We start from the raw sequence: 16746 nt of genomic DNA on the forward strand, positions 1-16746 counted from the left end.
TCAAATGGCTGTGGAGTGGTGCTGATGAAATGATGTCAAAATCCTTTAGAGAAACTCCAGAAAATGCAAACTAAACAGAACTCAGATCAGTGATTGCTGGGAGTTGGGTGAGGAGGAGAAATTCCTAAGGGGCATGCAGAAACTTATAGATATGTTCACCATCTTGATTGTGGTGATGATTTCATGGGTACATACATGTCAAACTTATCAAATTGTACATTTTAAATATGTGCCATTTACTTTATGTCAATTATATTTCAATAAAGCTGATTTTTAACAATGTCTTTTTAGCAGGAGCAGGCTGTTGCAATTCTTTAAAAAAAAAAAAGATTGGGGTATTGGGGGAGGGGGAACAGACAAGTTGCTGTCCTTTTGTTCTTCAGTTTAGTTGTGGAGGATGTTGCTTCACTGGCCCATGTTGGTATTATCATCGTGCTCTTCCTGGGTGAGGCAGATCAGTCGCCGGCCATTGGATGGCACTCCTGGCAGCTCATAGCAGCTCTCCCTGGCTGCCGGCCAGTCACGGTAGCTTAAGGCAGCCCACTGAAGTCCCACTGCAGCCTATGCTGTCGGTCACCGGCAACTCACAGCAGCCCAGCTCCAGGTTGAGCTGTTGTTCACCATCTTAGCTGTAAAGGGCACAGTGTCACTGGCCCTCATGTGGGATCCGAATCTGGGCCCTGCTGCTCAGAGCTGGCGTCCCAAGCCAGCTCTTAACCAACGGGCCAGTCGGCCAGCCCAGGCTGTTGCAATTCTTTTTTTTTTTTTTTAAGCTGAGCCATCTTGCCACCTGTTGGCAGCTCAGCTCAGGCCAGGCATCGAACTGCTGTTGCTGAGCTCAAACTCTTGAGCGAGCTCTTAACCAACTGAGCCACTCAGCCGGCCCTGTTGCAATTCTTAATTCTACTGCTAGGCCACAAGTTTAAACACTCTCTCAATCACAAAAAGCCCAGTCTAGGATCATTCCAAAGAAGACGATTTAGAACTTTGCAACAGGTTTTTATTTTTGCTTTATATCTATTACAGTGTTTGAAACCTAAAGAAATAACATTTTCTCTTCAAATTTGGATGTGTATATAAATATCATTTGTCTGGACTCAGCACACTCAATGCCTTGGTTTCTTGGCCTATGTCTGCTCTGAAATCAAGCTTTGTCTGTCTACCCAGGGGCCCTGAGAACTTGGAAAATAGCCCGAGTTTTTAGTTCTTGGAAAACTAAGAGAAAATTACAAAAAAAAAACCAGTGAGGAAAAGGGCTTGATTCACCTTCCTAAGGTCGGTAGCTGGGAACCCAAGCTATTTTTGAGGGACATCCGGTTTGTCTTGGGTGGCTGGGACCTCATATCCCCTTTGCTTTAGTGGTTCAGTCAAAGGCAATTCCCACAAAAGTTGGCTAAAAGAGTTGATACCCAACTATAAGGCCTGAGAGTTCTCATAGAGGTGGACTCTTTAAGGCCATTCCAAGTCAGAGGTTCCCAGGTGGTCTCAGGATATGATCTTTGACTTCTTTCACTGTCCCCAGGGCATGGTAGGATTTTCTCTTCCCAAACCCAGGGGCTGAAAATTTGACCTACATGTGGGAGCAGGGCTAGCATTTAGCTGAAGGGTTCAGGTATGTGCTAATATGGACATCAGTCAGGCTGGCCCAGAAGTAGCGAGGTAGGCCCAAACTCACTGAAGACCTTTATAACACACTACACAAACCTTTCTCTTGGGGTGTTCTGAGCCCCAAATTTAATGCTGCCTCTTCTCTCATACCCAGTTTTGGTCCTGCAAATAGCCCAGGCATGATGCAAAATGCCCTCAGAGGAAAAAGTAACAGCTTTAATTCACAGACTTGGTTAGAACTGACCTCAAATTCTTCCCATGCTATGGTCGTAATCTGGAGGTGGGGTTGCGGAGTAGACAACAGGATGACTGAATCATTTATGAAGGCCTTGGCCAAAGAGCAGCTAGTTCTCAGCTTGTTGGCTTAACAAAAGAATCCAAAAGTTAAGACACAGAAAAAATACTGAACAAGATTGGTCTAGAATCCTAAAACGGCTGTGGAAGAAACCTAACTCGGAGCAATTTCTCAGTCTCACACTCACTTCTAGGATAGTCCTAACTGGAAGATGTTGCTACTGGTTATGAACATTTCCTATGGTTCAGTGCACTGAGCCTTGCACCCTTCCCCAGACTGCCAGGGAGGCAGTCACACACCTTCCTGAGGCCCCCAGCCAGCCTGTTTTCCCTAAGGGTCCTTGTAGCACCTATAGGGACCTGGAGAATCCAGAATCTGAGCCCACAAAATGAATCTACAGAGGAACACCCAAGATGACAGATACCAAGCTGAGTGAGTCTTGAGGAGAAGAGATGTGGCCCAAACATATGAGCTGAGGCATTCAAAGAGGGTTATATGGAATGAGGGAAGTATTGCTAGGCATTCGTGCCCTTCCCTTCTAGTTTGCTAGAAATGAGTAACTCTAGGATATAGGGGGAAAGCAGGTAGACACAAGAAAATGGAAATCCATTTCATTCTGTAGATGGATTTCATTTTAAGCTGGTTTGGCTTGAGAGAAACAAAGTCTGTGCCTGAGGGCCTTCTTTTGCTTCCTTGACTGAGTATAGTAGGAGCTATAATCTCTGCAGTTCAGCTCCAAAAGTTGGGCTCCTGGAAAGTGGCTTCCAGGGCAGAGAGTAGGAGGAGTAGATCTAAGGGTCCTAGCTAAGGGGGAACACGAAGGGTCCCTGAAAGCTGAGGTCATCAACACCTGCTTCTTGAAAGGATCATTTGTACCCCCAATGCCCTAAGTAACCAGGAGGGCCGGCTGAGGGTGGAACCTATGTGGTTCTACCAGAAGGTGCAGCCAACACCAAGGCCAGGCAATCACTGGGGAGAGCTTAGAAATGAAGGCAGGCTTCTAAGACCAGAGATCCTGTTAGTATTAAAGGAGATGATTTAGGGATTGGATGCCTAGAGGGACTGGCAAAAAAAGAATAGCTGGTACTGTTTAAAACAGTATTTGAACACTTTAGCTAAGAAAAAGGCTCCTTGTCTCCTTAATCCACCCCCACCACAGATTTTAAAATATCAGCCATGTGCCAACATATGAAGACTCAAAAACATGTCTTTAAAAGGTTATTCCCTATAGCAAGCTGGCAGTCCCTCCATCCCTGTAACAGCGTTCAGAAATGTACTAGAAAGCCTTTGACCACACCTAGGCCAGGGTCTGGAGTCCAGATGGGAGCTGCCCATGAAAAGTGACTGTCAAGCCTGGGTTAAAGAAATAATATTTTGCTTCCCAAGAGGGCCAAAGGAAAGGAGACACAGAAGATGATGCTACTGCCTCTGTGGGCTGGAAGAACTTCACCTGTTGACTGAAAGGGTTAGAGGAAGATAATGGGGAAGCATGGCCAGAGGAAGACACTAACACAGGAAAGCTCCTGGAGGCCACTTTTATCTGATAAGAAATCTGTCCTCATGTTGTGCTCTGGGAGACTTTAGCCTTTGAAGTCCTTGGAGAAAATTGGCTTTACGCAGCAGCCAGAGAATCAGAAAAGTCTCCCATCTGGTACAGGGCCCAGGTCAGAAGTTAAAGCAGATTTTGGAGAAACACTTGGGATAAGCAGGGTGTGTATGTCTCACAGTAAGAATCTGGCCCCAATGTCAGGGACTTAACTATTGCTTGAGATGTACAAAGTAGACCCTATTAAAGTGCTCTGCCCTTTGGACAAAGATGGGGGTAGGAGTGAGGGTGGGGTTTTTCTTGGATCTGTAGAATAGTTCTGTAATGAAGTCAGCAGGCCTACCTGGGAGACTGGGGGCTGAGAGTTATTATTCCCAAGCTGAAGAGTAGCAGCTGACTCACTAAGGTGGTAGAGCATTGGTGTGACTTCAGTAATAACCTCTAGCCCCAAACCACCTTTCTCAGAAAATGGCTGGATCTCAACATTAGGAGAAGGCAAATTCAAGACCAGTGGCCCACAGTGAGTACCTGAACTTTAGATCTGCAAGCAGAGGGGCATGGATTTCACCTGAGCCAGAGGGGATGTGTAGGAATGGGAGCAAGAATGGCATTGTTTCTGAGGAAGGGAAAATACAGCTTGGAGCAAGGCCCCTCTGACTGACTGATCACAGGGAGGAAGCAGGCAGGGCAGACTGTGCCTTCTCACAGTTGGTCTATACTTTGCGGACAACTCCCTCCACCCCCATCCCCAACACAACTGGGCTTTACTCTCATAGGTAATCCACCGAAGCATAAGCAAGCCACTGTGGTGCTGTGCCAGCTTTACTCAAAGAGAAAAGAACAAAAGGCATTAGGATTAAAATTGTCACAAGGAAGGGCAAAACCCAAACCAGGTACAAGGATCCCAAACAGAAAGATAGCAACAACTCTCACAAAAGTCCTGAGGCTGCTAAGTTGCTGTGATAATAGGAGAGGCGGCCAGTGTGATAGCTTATGTGAATAAGGGCCTTTGAGACGGACTCTGAGAAGGCAGACTGCTCCCTGTGTTTTCTGACATGAGCAGGACGCTCAGCAGTAAGGTCTAGCGTGGTGACTTCACCACACCCTGGGCTCCTCCTTGCTCCCTTCAGGTACTGGGACAATCAGACCAGGCTGAGTGAGCTGCTACAGAAAGGTTTCAGAGATAAGGGTTGGTCCCAGGTGGTGGCCCAGAACCAAGCAGAGAAGAAAAGGGCCAAGCTCAGGGTTCCTGAGCGAGGGAGCTCCCACATCTCTTTTTGGTCTTCCTCACAGTATCCTACTTACAGAAATTACAGACAGTTCTTCCTCTGGAGACCAATTAAGATTGACCTACCTAATATATAGACTATAAAAAAATACAGAACTTTCTGACATTCTCTCCTTTGGAAGTAAAATATACATGATCCAACTATGGAAGAGGAAGAAAGGCCAAAGGCAGGGATCCCTGGCTACCCCACCCAATTACATGACACTTTCACTCCAACCTCCTCTGCAACTGATGGGTCACCAGAGCAAGGACTTTCTCCTCAGGAGAAAGGAAGGACCACAGCCCCGTCTCGTGCTTAGGAGAAAATACAGCTACCTCAGAGGTTCATTCAGCTCCGAGGGGAATTTTCAAGTAAACAAATGAAGTTGGGTCGCACCGTTGGAAGGTGGGTAGGAAACATGGGATCAGTAGCGACACATGGGAAGCCCTGTCTGAAGGCGTGCTCCTCCCCTCCACTCCCACTGGTGTACCTGCCCCAGGAGAGTGAGGGGGATCTCCCAAACTAAAGAGGTCTGGGCAGGGGTTAGGAGGAGAGAGGGGCCTTTGTCTCGTGGTGACCTCCCCCTGAACCTCTAGTCCCAGACAATGCTGGCAGCTGGGATTTCTAAAACCAGGAACTCATGGCTCTTGGAAAGAGCCATCTTAATACACGAAAAATGTGCAAAAGGAAAAAAAATTAAATAATCCAAGCATACAAGATTAATATTCTGTCAGAGCAAGAACACTTTGTTTTGGGTTTCTCCCCTCCCCTCCCACCCCCTACTTCTGGAATATTCCATCTGCTCAAGTACCCAAGATAAGAGTTACACAGATCAGGGCAGAGAACTGGGAAGGATGAAGGAAGATAAAAGGGAAGGAAGTCACCACTAAAGAATAAAAATAAAAAAGGTGCAAAATTGATTACCTCAATCCTCCTTTGTCTACCCCTGGGCTCCTGGGTTAAAGACACATGTGCAGCCAAAATATAGTGTAAGGAACAAAAACCCAACACGTCCCCTTCTTGTCACAAAACCCAAATGTGAGCCTCAGATGGTTCTGTCTGTCCAGAGGGTGCTCCCTCCAGGGAAGGGGGCGGAGCAGGTCAAGAGCACAGTTTCCAGGGCAGCAGAGGTGTGTGGTGGCTGATGGTGGGGGGATGGTTTCCCGCCCACCAGAGGGCTGCTTTTCCGCTGGTTGGTGGTGCTTCCCATCCCATCCCCTCCCCGGAGGCAGACATTATAGCTGGAAGCCCTCCATGGGGGCCTCAGGCTGCTGGAAGATGAACTGCTGTTGTGTTTCATCCACTTGGGGGGCCAGGCTGCTATCATCATCTTCTACACCAAAGTAGTGCTCAATGAGGTCGAAGGCCTTCTGGTAGATCTCCTGGTTCTCATGGCTCTGGAGAAACTCAATTTTATCCAAGCCTGTTGTGGGAAGAAGGAAGGAGAAGAGTGAAGTTTGAGTGCTTTTCTATGGGTCCGTGAAACATTTCTTTTTCTTTCCCTGAGGGCATATGCTCCTGGTTATAAACACAAGTGATATGATCATACCTGTCTTTGACCTGAAAGAGGACAGCCAAGATCTTTTCCCCAAAATATATAACCCCAAAGGAAAAAGACCAAAATGTCAGTTATAAATCAGAGGTTGTAGTCCTGATTTCTGCTTTTAACTAGCTGTTTGACCTGGGCAAATCATTAGCCTCTGAATCTGGGATGAGTGATGAGGCCATCCTGAACGCTTACTGGAACTTGCTAAAAAGATGCCTTCCAGTGCCTGATTCTATTATCAATTCTGGGGCTTTCTTTTTGCATTTGTACCATACCTACTTACTGGGTACAGCCCATCAGAAAGAGAACTGATCTACTGCTCCTCAGAGGGAGAACTGATGGGATAAAACCCTGCATTTAGTAATGACCCCCCAAAACACATACCCTTACATATGTATACTACTTTGTGGAGGCCTACAGTCCCCAGATTCTGACCTAGAACCTCTCTAGTTAAGGCAGGTGACGTTGGGGAGAGGGCACATACCATAGGCTTCCTCAATGAGGCCACAGTAGGGATTGACCCCCGAGCCACTGCGCTTGCCCTCTTGCTCTCCAAGCCGAAGGATGTTCTCCAGTCCATTGAGGGCCACTTGCACAATCTTTGAATCCATCACAGTCAGCAAGTCGCACAGGGGTTTGATGCAGCCCAGTGAGACCAGGTACCTGAGGATCAGAGATGAGGGAAGTTCTAAATTAATGCAGGGCAAGGGAGGTGTTAGGCAGGTGCTGTGGTGCCTGTTGGTCTCTCATACATGTCAACACTCTCAGCAGTCCACTCTTACTGAGCCTTCACGACCACCCACCTTTTATTTCAATCTCTCCATCCTCCCAGTGTTCCCGGTCTAGTTCATTTCCATGTGGAAGGCTGCCAGAGATTTCTCCTCCTTGTCTCTAATGTCTCCTTGCTGCAATATCACCACTCTAAACACATCATTTCCCTGCTTACAAATTTTCAAAGTCCAAGCTCTACGGGTATGACAATACAGATTCTCTGCAGTCTGGCTCCTACCCTTCTCTTCTAGCTCTGCTTCCCATCATTCCCTTCCAAGGACACTGCATTCCAGTCAAACATGGAAAGGTCTTCAGGTTTCTGATTACTTATACTTGTTTCCTGTCCAAAAGGCCTTTTACAACCCTGTATTTATCCTTCATAGCTGAACTTAATGATTATCCCTTTTCTCCTAAGGCTTTATATAAACAGTCATGTGCCACGTAACATGCTGGCCAACGACGGACTTCATATGTTATACAACAGGGGTCCCATAAGATTATAATGGAGCTGAAAAATTCCTATCACCTAATGATGTCGTAGCCATCATAATGTCATAATGCAATGCATTACTAACGTGTTTGTGGTGATGCTGGTGTAACCAAACCTAATGCACTGCCAGTCGTATAAAAGTATAGCACAAACAATTATGTATAATACACAATACTTGATAATGACAATAAATGACCATATTACTGGTTTATGTATTTACTATACTGTACTTTTTTATCATCATTTTAGAGTGTAGTCTTTCTACTTATAAAAAAAAATTTGTTGGGCTGGCTGAGTGGCTTAGTTGGTTAAGAGCTCGCTCAAGAGTTTGAGCTCTGAGCAACAGCAGTTTGAGTCCCGGCCCGAGCTGAGCAGCCGCTGAGCTGCCAAGAGGTGGCAGGATGGCTCAGCTTAAAAAGAAAAAAAAAAAAAATTGCCATAATATAGTATGCTGTGTGGCCGGCAGCATCCTCACATCTCGTGCTTACCATATCTCTTGACTGCATCCTTTTTTCTTGTGCTTGATTTAATCTCATGTTGTTTTGTATGGTGGCATGCTTACAGGCTTGTAGCTTAGGCCAACGGGCCATACCATACAACCTAGCTGTGTAGTAGGCTATACTATTTAGGTTTATGTTAAGTGCATTCACTCTATGATGTTCGCTCAACAATGAAATCTCATGATGCCTTTCTCAGAACGTATCTGTCATTAAGTGGCGCCTGAATGTACTATATATACTCCCCTTTCTAGGATACAAGCTGAGAGCAAGACACTTGTCCAATTCCCACCACTCCTCCTCATGCTGATAATGGAAACTAAAATAAAAAAGCACACATACAAAATAGCTTTCTATTTGCTTCTTCCAAGTACCATCCCAAAAATGATTTCCTTAAGAAGCTGCTTTGAATGAACCACAGCATGGTTCTTCTTCTTTGTATGGATAATTGAGAATTACATAGATTTAAATTCTCTGGAGGGTAGGCGAGACGGATGTTTGTGTCATAGGTTTCTATTTTCCAGGAGGGAAAAGAGGTACATGGTCTATAGGTATCTAGTCCAGACTCCAGTGCCACTCTAGCAGCTTACCAGTTAAACCTATTGCAGCTGGACTGGGGCAGACCTATCCCAGAAAAGTAGTCTGCAGGTCACATGTAAACCATGAGCCAAGAGTGAGAGTTCACACATCACTCAAGACAATGGGAATGTGATACCTGATCTGCTCAGGGGTGCCTCCTGATGTGGCATTGGTGATGGCCCAGGCTGCCTCTTTCCTTGTACGGAACTCTGCTTTCTGAAGGATTTCGATCAACACAGGGAAGATATTTGCATCTATGACAGCCTGCGAGAGGATTTGGGTGGGGAGGGGAAAGTAAGTTACTTCAAGAAGAGAAATCAAATCCAGCCCACAAATCAGCTAAGATTTAGACATCTTCCCTTCCTGGGAGTCTTCCTTTGTTCTTCCTATATAGGTGACAGGCTAACAGAGGAACCTGGCTTCCGCTACACAGGGTCTCTGACCGCTACACAGGGTCTCTGACCAATAGCACATACTGGCCACCATTTCTAAAGGGAAACAAATTCTTCTAGAAGCAAATATTCCACAACTTCTCATGTCCGCATGCCTTCCCACCTGACACTCTTGCTCCCCGACTTCCCTCCTGCTTGTTCTACCTGTATTTGAGCCCTGTTGCCAGCAGTGATATTTGAAATGGTCCAGCAAGCTTCCTTCCGGATTGACTCCTTGGGGCTGCTCAGCAAGTGGAGGAGACAAGGGAGGGCTGAACAGTTAAGAATAACCTAGAACATCAAAAGCACAGGCAACAAAAGAAAAATTAGATAAATGGACTTAATCAAAATTAAAAACTTTTGTGCATCTAAAGATCCCATCAACAGAGTGAATAGGCAAACCACAGAATGGGAGAAAATATATGCAAATCATATATCTGATAAGGATTAATATCCAGAATATATAAAGAATTTCTATAACACAACAATAAAACAACGAGCAACCCAATTTAAAAAATGGGCAAAGGATTTAAATAGAAGTTTTTCTAAAGATATACAGATGGCCCAAAAGCACATGAAAAGATGCCAAACATCACGAATCATTTGGGAAATGCAAATCAAAACCACAATGAGATAACACTTTACACTTATTAGGATGACAATGATCAAAAACCCCAGAAAATACAAGTGTTGGTAAGAATGTGGAAAACTGGAACCTGGTACTTTGTGGGTGGGAATGTAAAATGATGCGGCCACTGTGCAACAGTATGGTGGTTCCTTAAAATCTTTTTTTTTTTTAAATTGGACAATTGGGGAAGGGGAACAGACAAGTTGCTGTCCTTTTGTTCTTCAGTCTAGTTGTGGAGGACGTGGCTTCACTGGTCCAAGTTGGCACCATCATTGCGCTCTTCCCGGGTAAGGCAGATCAGTCGCCAGTTTCTGGACGGCTGCTCTCGGCGACTGCTGGCCGCTCACACTGGCTGTTGGCCACACATGGTAGCCCATGGTAACCCACTGCAGCAGGGGCTGCAGCCTACGCCGTCACTTGTGACTCATGGCAGCCCAGCTCCAGGTTGAGCTGTTGTTCAGCATCTTAGCTGTAGAGGGCAGTGTCACTGGCCCTCATATGTGGGATCCGAACCGGGGCCCTCTGGTGTCCCAAGCTAGCTCTTAACCAATGTGCCACTCGGCCAGCCCGGTTCCTTAAAATCTTAAGCATAAAATTACCATATGATCCAGTAATTCCACCTCTGGGTATATATCCAAAAGAAGTGAAAGCAGTGACTCAAATAATTGTACGCCAATGTTTAAGGCAGTGTTAATCACAATAGCCAAAAGGTGAAAACAACCCAAGTGTCCATCAACAGATGAATGGGTAAACAAAATGTGGTGTATGCATACAATGGAATATTATTCAGCCATAAAAAGGAATGAAGGTCTGACACATGCTACAATATGAATGAGTCTTGAAGACATTATGCTAAGTGAAATGAGCTGACACAAAAGGACAAATACATATGATTCCACTTAAATGAAGTAAGTACCTACAGTAGTCAAACTCAAAGAAAGCAGTATGGTGGTTACCAGGAGTTGGAGGGAGGGGGAAATGGGGAGTTATTGGTACAGAGTTTCAGTTTGAAATGATGAAAAAACTGTGGAAATGGCTGGTGGTGATGGTTGAATAACAATGTGAATATACCTTATGCCACTGAAATGTACAAATGAAAATGGTTAAAACAGTAAATTTTATGTTATGAATAAACTGCACTTGCATACACGTAAGAATCACCTAGAAAATGAGAGTGGGGGTTTGAGTGAGATTGCTTATCTGTAAGAAATTTGTCAAGAACCCCACAGAGGGCTGGCTGAGTGGCTCATTGGTTAACAGTTGGTTTGGGAGCGTGAGCTCTAAGCAGCAGGGCCACCGGTTTGGATCCCACATGGGCCAGTGATGCTGCACCCTCTACAGCTAAGATGGTTAATATCAGCTTGACCTGGAGCTGGGCTGTTGGTGATAGCATAGGCGACTGCAGTGAGGCTGCAGTGGCCTGCCGTGAGCTACTGTGAATGACCGGCAGCCAGCGTGAGTTGGCCGGCAGCTGGCATGAGCTGCCGTGAGCGGCTGTCCAATGGCCAGCGACCGACTGCCTCAGCCAGGAAGAGCGAATGATCACAATACCAACATGGGCCAGTGAAGCAGCGTCCTCCACAACTAGACTGAAGAACAAAAGGACAGCAACTTGTCTGTTCCCTTTCCCCGAATGCTATTCCCTCCCCCAATTCCCCAATAACATCTTAAAAAAAAAAGAATCCCAAAGAATTATGCCAACCACTCAAGACCCAACGAATACTCTGATCTCTAGCCTTTGAACAGAGAACCCTATTTACTGTACCCTCACTGGAGCTGATATTAACATGAGGTAGTATCCATGGGATCCTGAAGGTCTAGGAAGTAGGGATAAGGTTCCAATAGCTTTTAGTATCTCAAAGGGACCATGACTCAAAAACTGTTAACTATTATCTTACAATGTCCCAGGTACTGAGTCAGGTTAATTTAGTTTTCCTTCAAAGGCACACAATGGATGATGATTTGCTTCCAATTTATAGAAGAAATGAAGGCAATCAAGTTGCCCATGATCATACAGAAAGTGGCAGAGTTGGAATTTTTCACCTAAGCCCATGCTTTCTCTCCTAGACCATGCTGCTTCCCATCAGGACAAAAGCCCTTGGTAAGGAAGGGTTTTGGTCACAGGCAGCTCTCTTCTTCCTCACCTGGGTCTGGATGTCATCCCCAGTGACGATGTTCCCCACAGCTCTCAGGGCAGGCGAAGCCACTTTGTAATCATTATGCCTGTAGAGGAGGGAGATCTGATTAGCAGAGGGCCAACACATAGTAATCAGCCCTGCGGACCACCAAGGCTGACAGCACTCTCATGGCTCCTGACCTTTGGACAGGACAGCAATTCTTTAGTCTGAGCTTGGAGAAGCTTAAGGAATCTGGACCCTTTCTAACTGAGACCACTCACATTAGGAGTTCTACCAATCTCCTGCAGACTCCAGAGTCTATGACCGCCTGGATCTTCTCGTTGGGGCCATCGGACAGATAAGAAAGGGCCCAGCAAGCATCTGCCAGCAAGTCTGAGTCGCTGCTGAAGAGTAGGCGAGACAGCACAGGCAAACAAGGGGAGACCTGTTGGAAGCAGAGTGAGAGGGACTCATAGGGGGACAGGGCTACACCAGCTTTACTAATACTAACACTGCTGTCCCCTCCTCTACAAGTAATTCTAAGTCCTGGCAATCTCTACTACATTTAACCATCAGGCCTAACTTTTTACTTTACCAGCCAGACATACAAGATCGCCTATTTCATTGACAATCACCTCTTTCAGTTTCCCATGGACTGAGACTGTAAGGGGTTCCCCAAAGACTTGAAAACTCTCATATAAAAGTTTCACACGAAGGAACCTGCTATCCCTCAGGAACTGGTAAGAAGCTCTCTCACCTTTGCAAACTCTGGGGGTGGGTTCTTCCCTCGGCAGAGGTTTGACAGTGCCCAGACTGCATTCCGTGTCATTGTCAGTCGTGTGGATTTTGTAAGGAGTCTGAAAGAAAAAGCAAAGCCAGGTCCTGAGTAATGATGTCCTTGGCATAGGGCAATTACCAATGAACCCCAGTAGCAAATGCAATCAGATCCCTAAGACTCTAGCAGCCTCACTATTTCTTCCTACCCATAGACCTAAGTTAACTGAGCCTGTTTGGGCCAGGAGGCCAACCTACATCTTCACAGAGGATTAGGACCAGCTATGGCTAGTTAAGACCATAGCTAATAAGAACAGAGAGCTGGATCTTGAGCCGGCCTTCAACAAAGCTTTTAAGATAGGATATACTGTACTCCTAACCATGGCCACAAGTTCTAAACAGGAAGTATCGTTCTCTTTGGAAATAAAAGCTGAAGGTCTAATGTGAGGGCTTTAGCCATGTAGTATGGAATGACTTTCTGTGAAGGGCCCAAGAAAGAGTTATCATGGTAGCCCATAAGACTGTGGTCTCTGAAGAACAGTTCATTATTTTGGTTTAGATGTAATGTAGCTCTACTTTAAGGGTATGCGAGGGAGGGATGGGAAAAGGATCCAGAAGACCCTTCATGGGGTCTTTGACCTGAGGTTTCTAACAGAGCTTTCCAATGTACCTATGCATTAACCCATACCAAATGAAAGTCTTCTGTAGAGAAGGCTGGATTTTTCCAGATGGGCTGCCTCTCTCTCCTGGCTCAAAATGAGGCAGGTATGACTAACATGGGATTCCAGTGCCATGGAGTGAGGAAGCCTAAGATCCACCTTGGCACAGACCAGTGGCACAATCTTCTTGCTCTTAAAATATATGTCTTTTACTTTGGCAATCAAAATGCACTTTTAGCATTTTATTTACTTATCTTAAGGTAAGTTGCCCCCAAAAGACCTGCCACATGGCTGCCCTATAGATGTCCTGGGTGCAGATGATCATCCATTACTTACGTTAACAAAGGATTAAGGATGGAACAGTTCAAGACGTAATCTCGGCAAACGGAGCTGTCTCCAGCTATGTTTCCCAGTGCCCAGACTGCCTGAAAAGGGGATGATGGAACCGTCACCCACAGAGCCTAGTGGCTTCTGTGAGTACTTTATACTCACAACTATAGGGTAAGTACTCAACGACAATCAGGATGAAAGCCATTATCAAAGCCCAAAACACACAAAACGAGCTCAGGTACCCACGCTGTTGACACCCATTTTGAGCACTTGCTCTATGAGGGCCTTTCCTCTGAGAGTACCTGGATCAATGGGGACAACAGGCTGACATCTGTACTGCAGCCAGAGAAGCCAAACCACGATCTCCCTATCCCCACCCCGCAGAAAAGGAGAAAATGATTAAAAAGTTGCATTCTTGTAGCATCACAGGACCAACCTTACTGCAATAGAGGGAAAAAAATCCTAGTACCCCCCCTGCCCTCACTTCTATCCAACCAGCAAAAATCCAGTGGAAGAATCGGAAGTTATCTTTATTTCTATGATCTGTCGGTATTGAGAAATGGGTATTGTGGTTTCCTTTTTCCAATACCACCTCTGATTCCAAATGTGTGGAGTTTTTCCCATACCAACAACCAATTCTCTGACACCAACTGTGTGTCCAACAATTCAATTCAATTTAATTCTGACACTAAGTCTTACAGGTAGTGCAGACCCCACAGGTTAAAGGCTCAGTCCCACAAACCGCCCCCACTTTAGACACCACGTGCAAGAATTTTTATAACCCAGTCTCCAGCCCTTCTAACCTCACTGGAGAGGTAGGGGTGGAAGGGTGGGGAAGGGTTGGGGGTTGGGGCTGAGAGTTCCCACCTGCTAATCCTATGTTTGGTTTTTGTGATGACCCGCACCCGACCCCTACCCTGAGCCATCTCATTAGCGTAGACTCAGGTATGTTCCAAAGGGGCTCATTATAAATAACAAAAGATACTACTATCACTCAGAAAATTCCAAGGTTTTTAGAAGCTCTTTGCCAGAACTGGGGACTAAGAGCAAATATACATATTTATTATACCATAGGTACCATCAAGAATTAAGTTCCCCCCCCCCCCAAAAAAAGAATTACCATTACCTGTTCCTGTACATCCTCAAAGTCCGAGTTAAGCAGCTCTATAAAAATGGGGACAGCCCCTGCTTCAATGACAATTTTGGTCTGCTGCGAGGTTCCAGAGGCAATATTCGTTAGAGCCCAGGCAGCTTCAAACTGAAATTAAAATTAAGCCGTGATTGAGAAGTCATTCCAGACACAGCAGCCATGCCTACCAGCTGCTCAGAGCTGTAAGCCTCTTGATCCTGACTAAAAAATATCAAAGCACAAGCCTTTTTTCTCTCCCCACTTTAATGAGGTGACTTTTTTTTTTTTTTTAAGCTTTTTATTGGGGAATTGCGGGGGATAGGAAAAGTGCTGGGGAATTGGGGGAAGGGGAACAGACAAGTTGCTGTTGTTTTGTTCTTCAGTCTAGTTGTGGAGGATGTTGCTTCACTGGCCCAAGTTGGCACCATCATTGCGCTCTTCCCAGGCGAGGCACATCAGTCGCCGGCTTCTGGATGGCCACTCACTGCGGCTGCTGGCTACACACGGTAGCCCATGGCAACCCACTGCCACAGGGGCTGCAGCCTAAGCCATTGCCGGCGACTCACGGCAGCCCAGCTCCAGGTTGAGCTGTTGTTCAGCATCTTAGCTGTAGAGGGCAGTGTCACTGGCCCTCATATGTGGGATCCGAACCGGGGCCCTCTGGAGTCCCAAGCCAGTTCTTAACCATTGTGCCACTCGGCCGGCCCTTCTCTCCCCACTTTAAATGGCAGTGGCGTCGCAGAACGGGAAGATGGAATTGGGCTTCATGGTCCTGGTCTAGTCCTGCACTACCACAGCACCCATGAGTCCTGTAGCAAATCACTTTATTTCCCGAGCTTCATGTTCTTCATTTCTGAAATCAGGATTAGAGTGAGATGGGTCTCTCAAAGTCCCTTTCAGCTGAGTTTCTATTAAGTTTTAACAGACTCACTCATCACCCATATGAGAAGGGAAACCCAGAGAGGCTAAATGATTTGCTTCAGGTCACACAGGTAATCAGACATGGACTAGAGCCTCTGATTTATAACTGATTCAGTTATTATATGATATGATTAATCTATCATATTCTGGTATCTTTCCTTTGAGGTTCTTTTAGGAAAGAGGGTGGGCTCTTATTTGAGGCCAAGACTTCTGAAGCAACTGACAGCTTCTCTTCAATGTTTCCTCATGTCACTTGTCTATTTCCTGAGAGATTTGTCTGTAGAAACATCCCACTACAATTTTTTGGAAGTAGGGCTTTTGTCAGGTACCCTTACACTCCAGGCCTCACCTGTAATGTACAATTCTCATTCCTCTTCAGGAACTCCACAAACCGATCCACCACTCCTGGAGTGTTGATAACTTCATCTATTGGAGGACTAGGCTCTGGGAGAGGGAGAAAGGAAGAGGAATAGTCAGGATAGGCCCTGGCTATGCATTCACTGGGGTCAACCCACCATCCTTCCTAGATATTCCTGACCATCCTTATCCTTACAAACACCTCAAACTCCCTTTTGGTGAAGTGGTTTTAACAATAAATGGTCATCTTTGAACTGTATCATACAGCTGGGACGCTAAAGACTAAAGCCCATCCTAATTTAAGTATGCTCATCTTTGGTGTACTGAACCTAAGCAAGTAGTTAATCTTACTTACTTAAGCAAGTAAGGAAGTAAGAGAGAGAAGCAAGCCCAAGGGATGAGCAGCCCTACTCTAAGCATTTCCCTTCTAAGACCAGCATTCTTTTCTTGAGAGGACTGCTTAATATGCTGAGGCAAGGAGTAGTTTTCCTATCATACATCAAACTTTTACTGAGCATGAACTATGTGCCAGACACAGTTCCACGTACTGAGGATATAGTAGTGAAAAAAATCAAGTCTCTGCCCTCATAGAGGTTACTCCTAGCGAGGAGAGACATTTTATTATGATAGATAATAAACGTAATGGAAAGAAAAGAATAGGTAAGGCAGGGTAGGAAGATTAAAACTCCCGAGGGTGGGGGATGGCCTATAATTTTAGATAGGGCATCAGGGTAGGCTTCATTGAGACGACAGTAGGATCTGATCATAGAAGTGAGGGAGTTGTCACATAGATGTCAGGC

The 16746-nt window shown here is 45.7% G+C and overlaps 1 protein-coding gene across 3 annotated transcripts in view; it reads right to left on the minus strand.

Moving 5' to 3' along the window:
* Positions 1–978: 978 nt before the first annotated feature.
* The window catches only part of KPNA6 (karyopherin subunit alpha 6), a 42754-nt gene continuing 26986 nt past the window's right edge, over positions 979–16746 (minus strand). For all 3 annotated transcript variants that reach the window (XM_019659663.1, XM_019659669.1, XM_019659675.1), the window contains 10 exons: positions 15939–16033; positions 14666–14797; positions 13546–13634; positions 12534–12633; positions 12058–12221; positions 11804–11882; positions 9197–9322; positions 8737–8864; positions 6748–6926; positions 979–6140 (listed from right to left, as the gene is read on the minus strand). In XM_019659663.1, the coding sequence (XP_019515208.1) occupies positions 5953–6140; positions 6748–6926; positions 8737–8864; positions 9197–9322; positions 11804–11882; positions 12058–12221; positions 12534–12633; positions 13546–13634; positions 14666–14797; positions 15939–16033 (1280 nt within the window). In that variant the 3' untranslated portion in view covers positions 979–5952. The remainder of the gene's footprint in view (positions 6141–6747; positions 6927–8736; positions 8865–9196; positions 9323–11803; positions 11883–12057; positions 12222–12533; positions 12634–13545; positions 13635–14665; positions 14798–15938; positions 16034–16746) is intronic.

Source organism: Hipposideros armiger, unplaced genomic scaffold, assembly GCF_001890085.2.
Source record: "Hipposideros armiger isolate ML-2016 unplaced genomic scaffold, ASM189008v1 scaffold_10, whole genome shotgun sequence".
In the NCBI taxonomy this organism is placed as follows: Eukaryota; Metazoa; Chordata; class Mammalia; order Chiroptera; family Hipposideridae; genus Hipposideros; species Hipposideros armiger.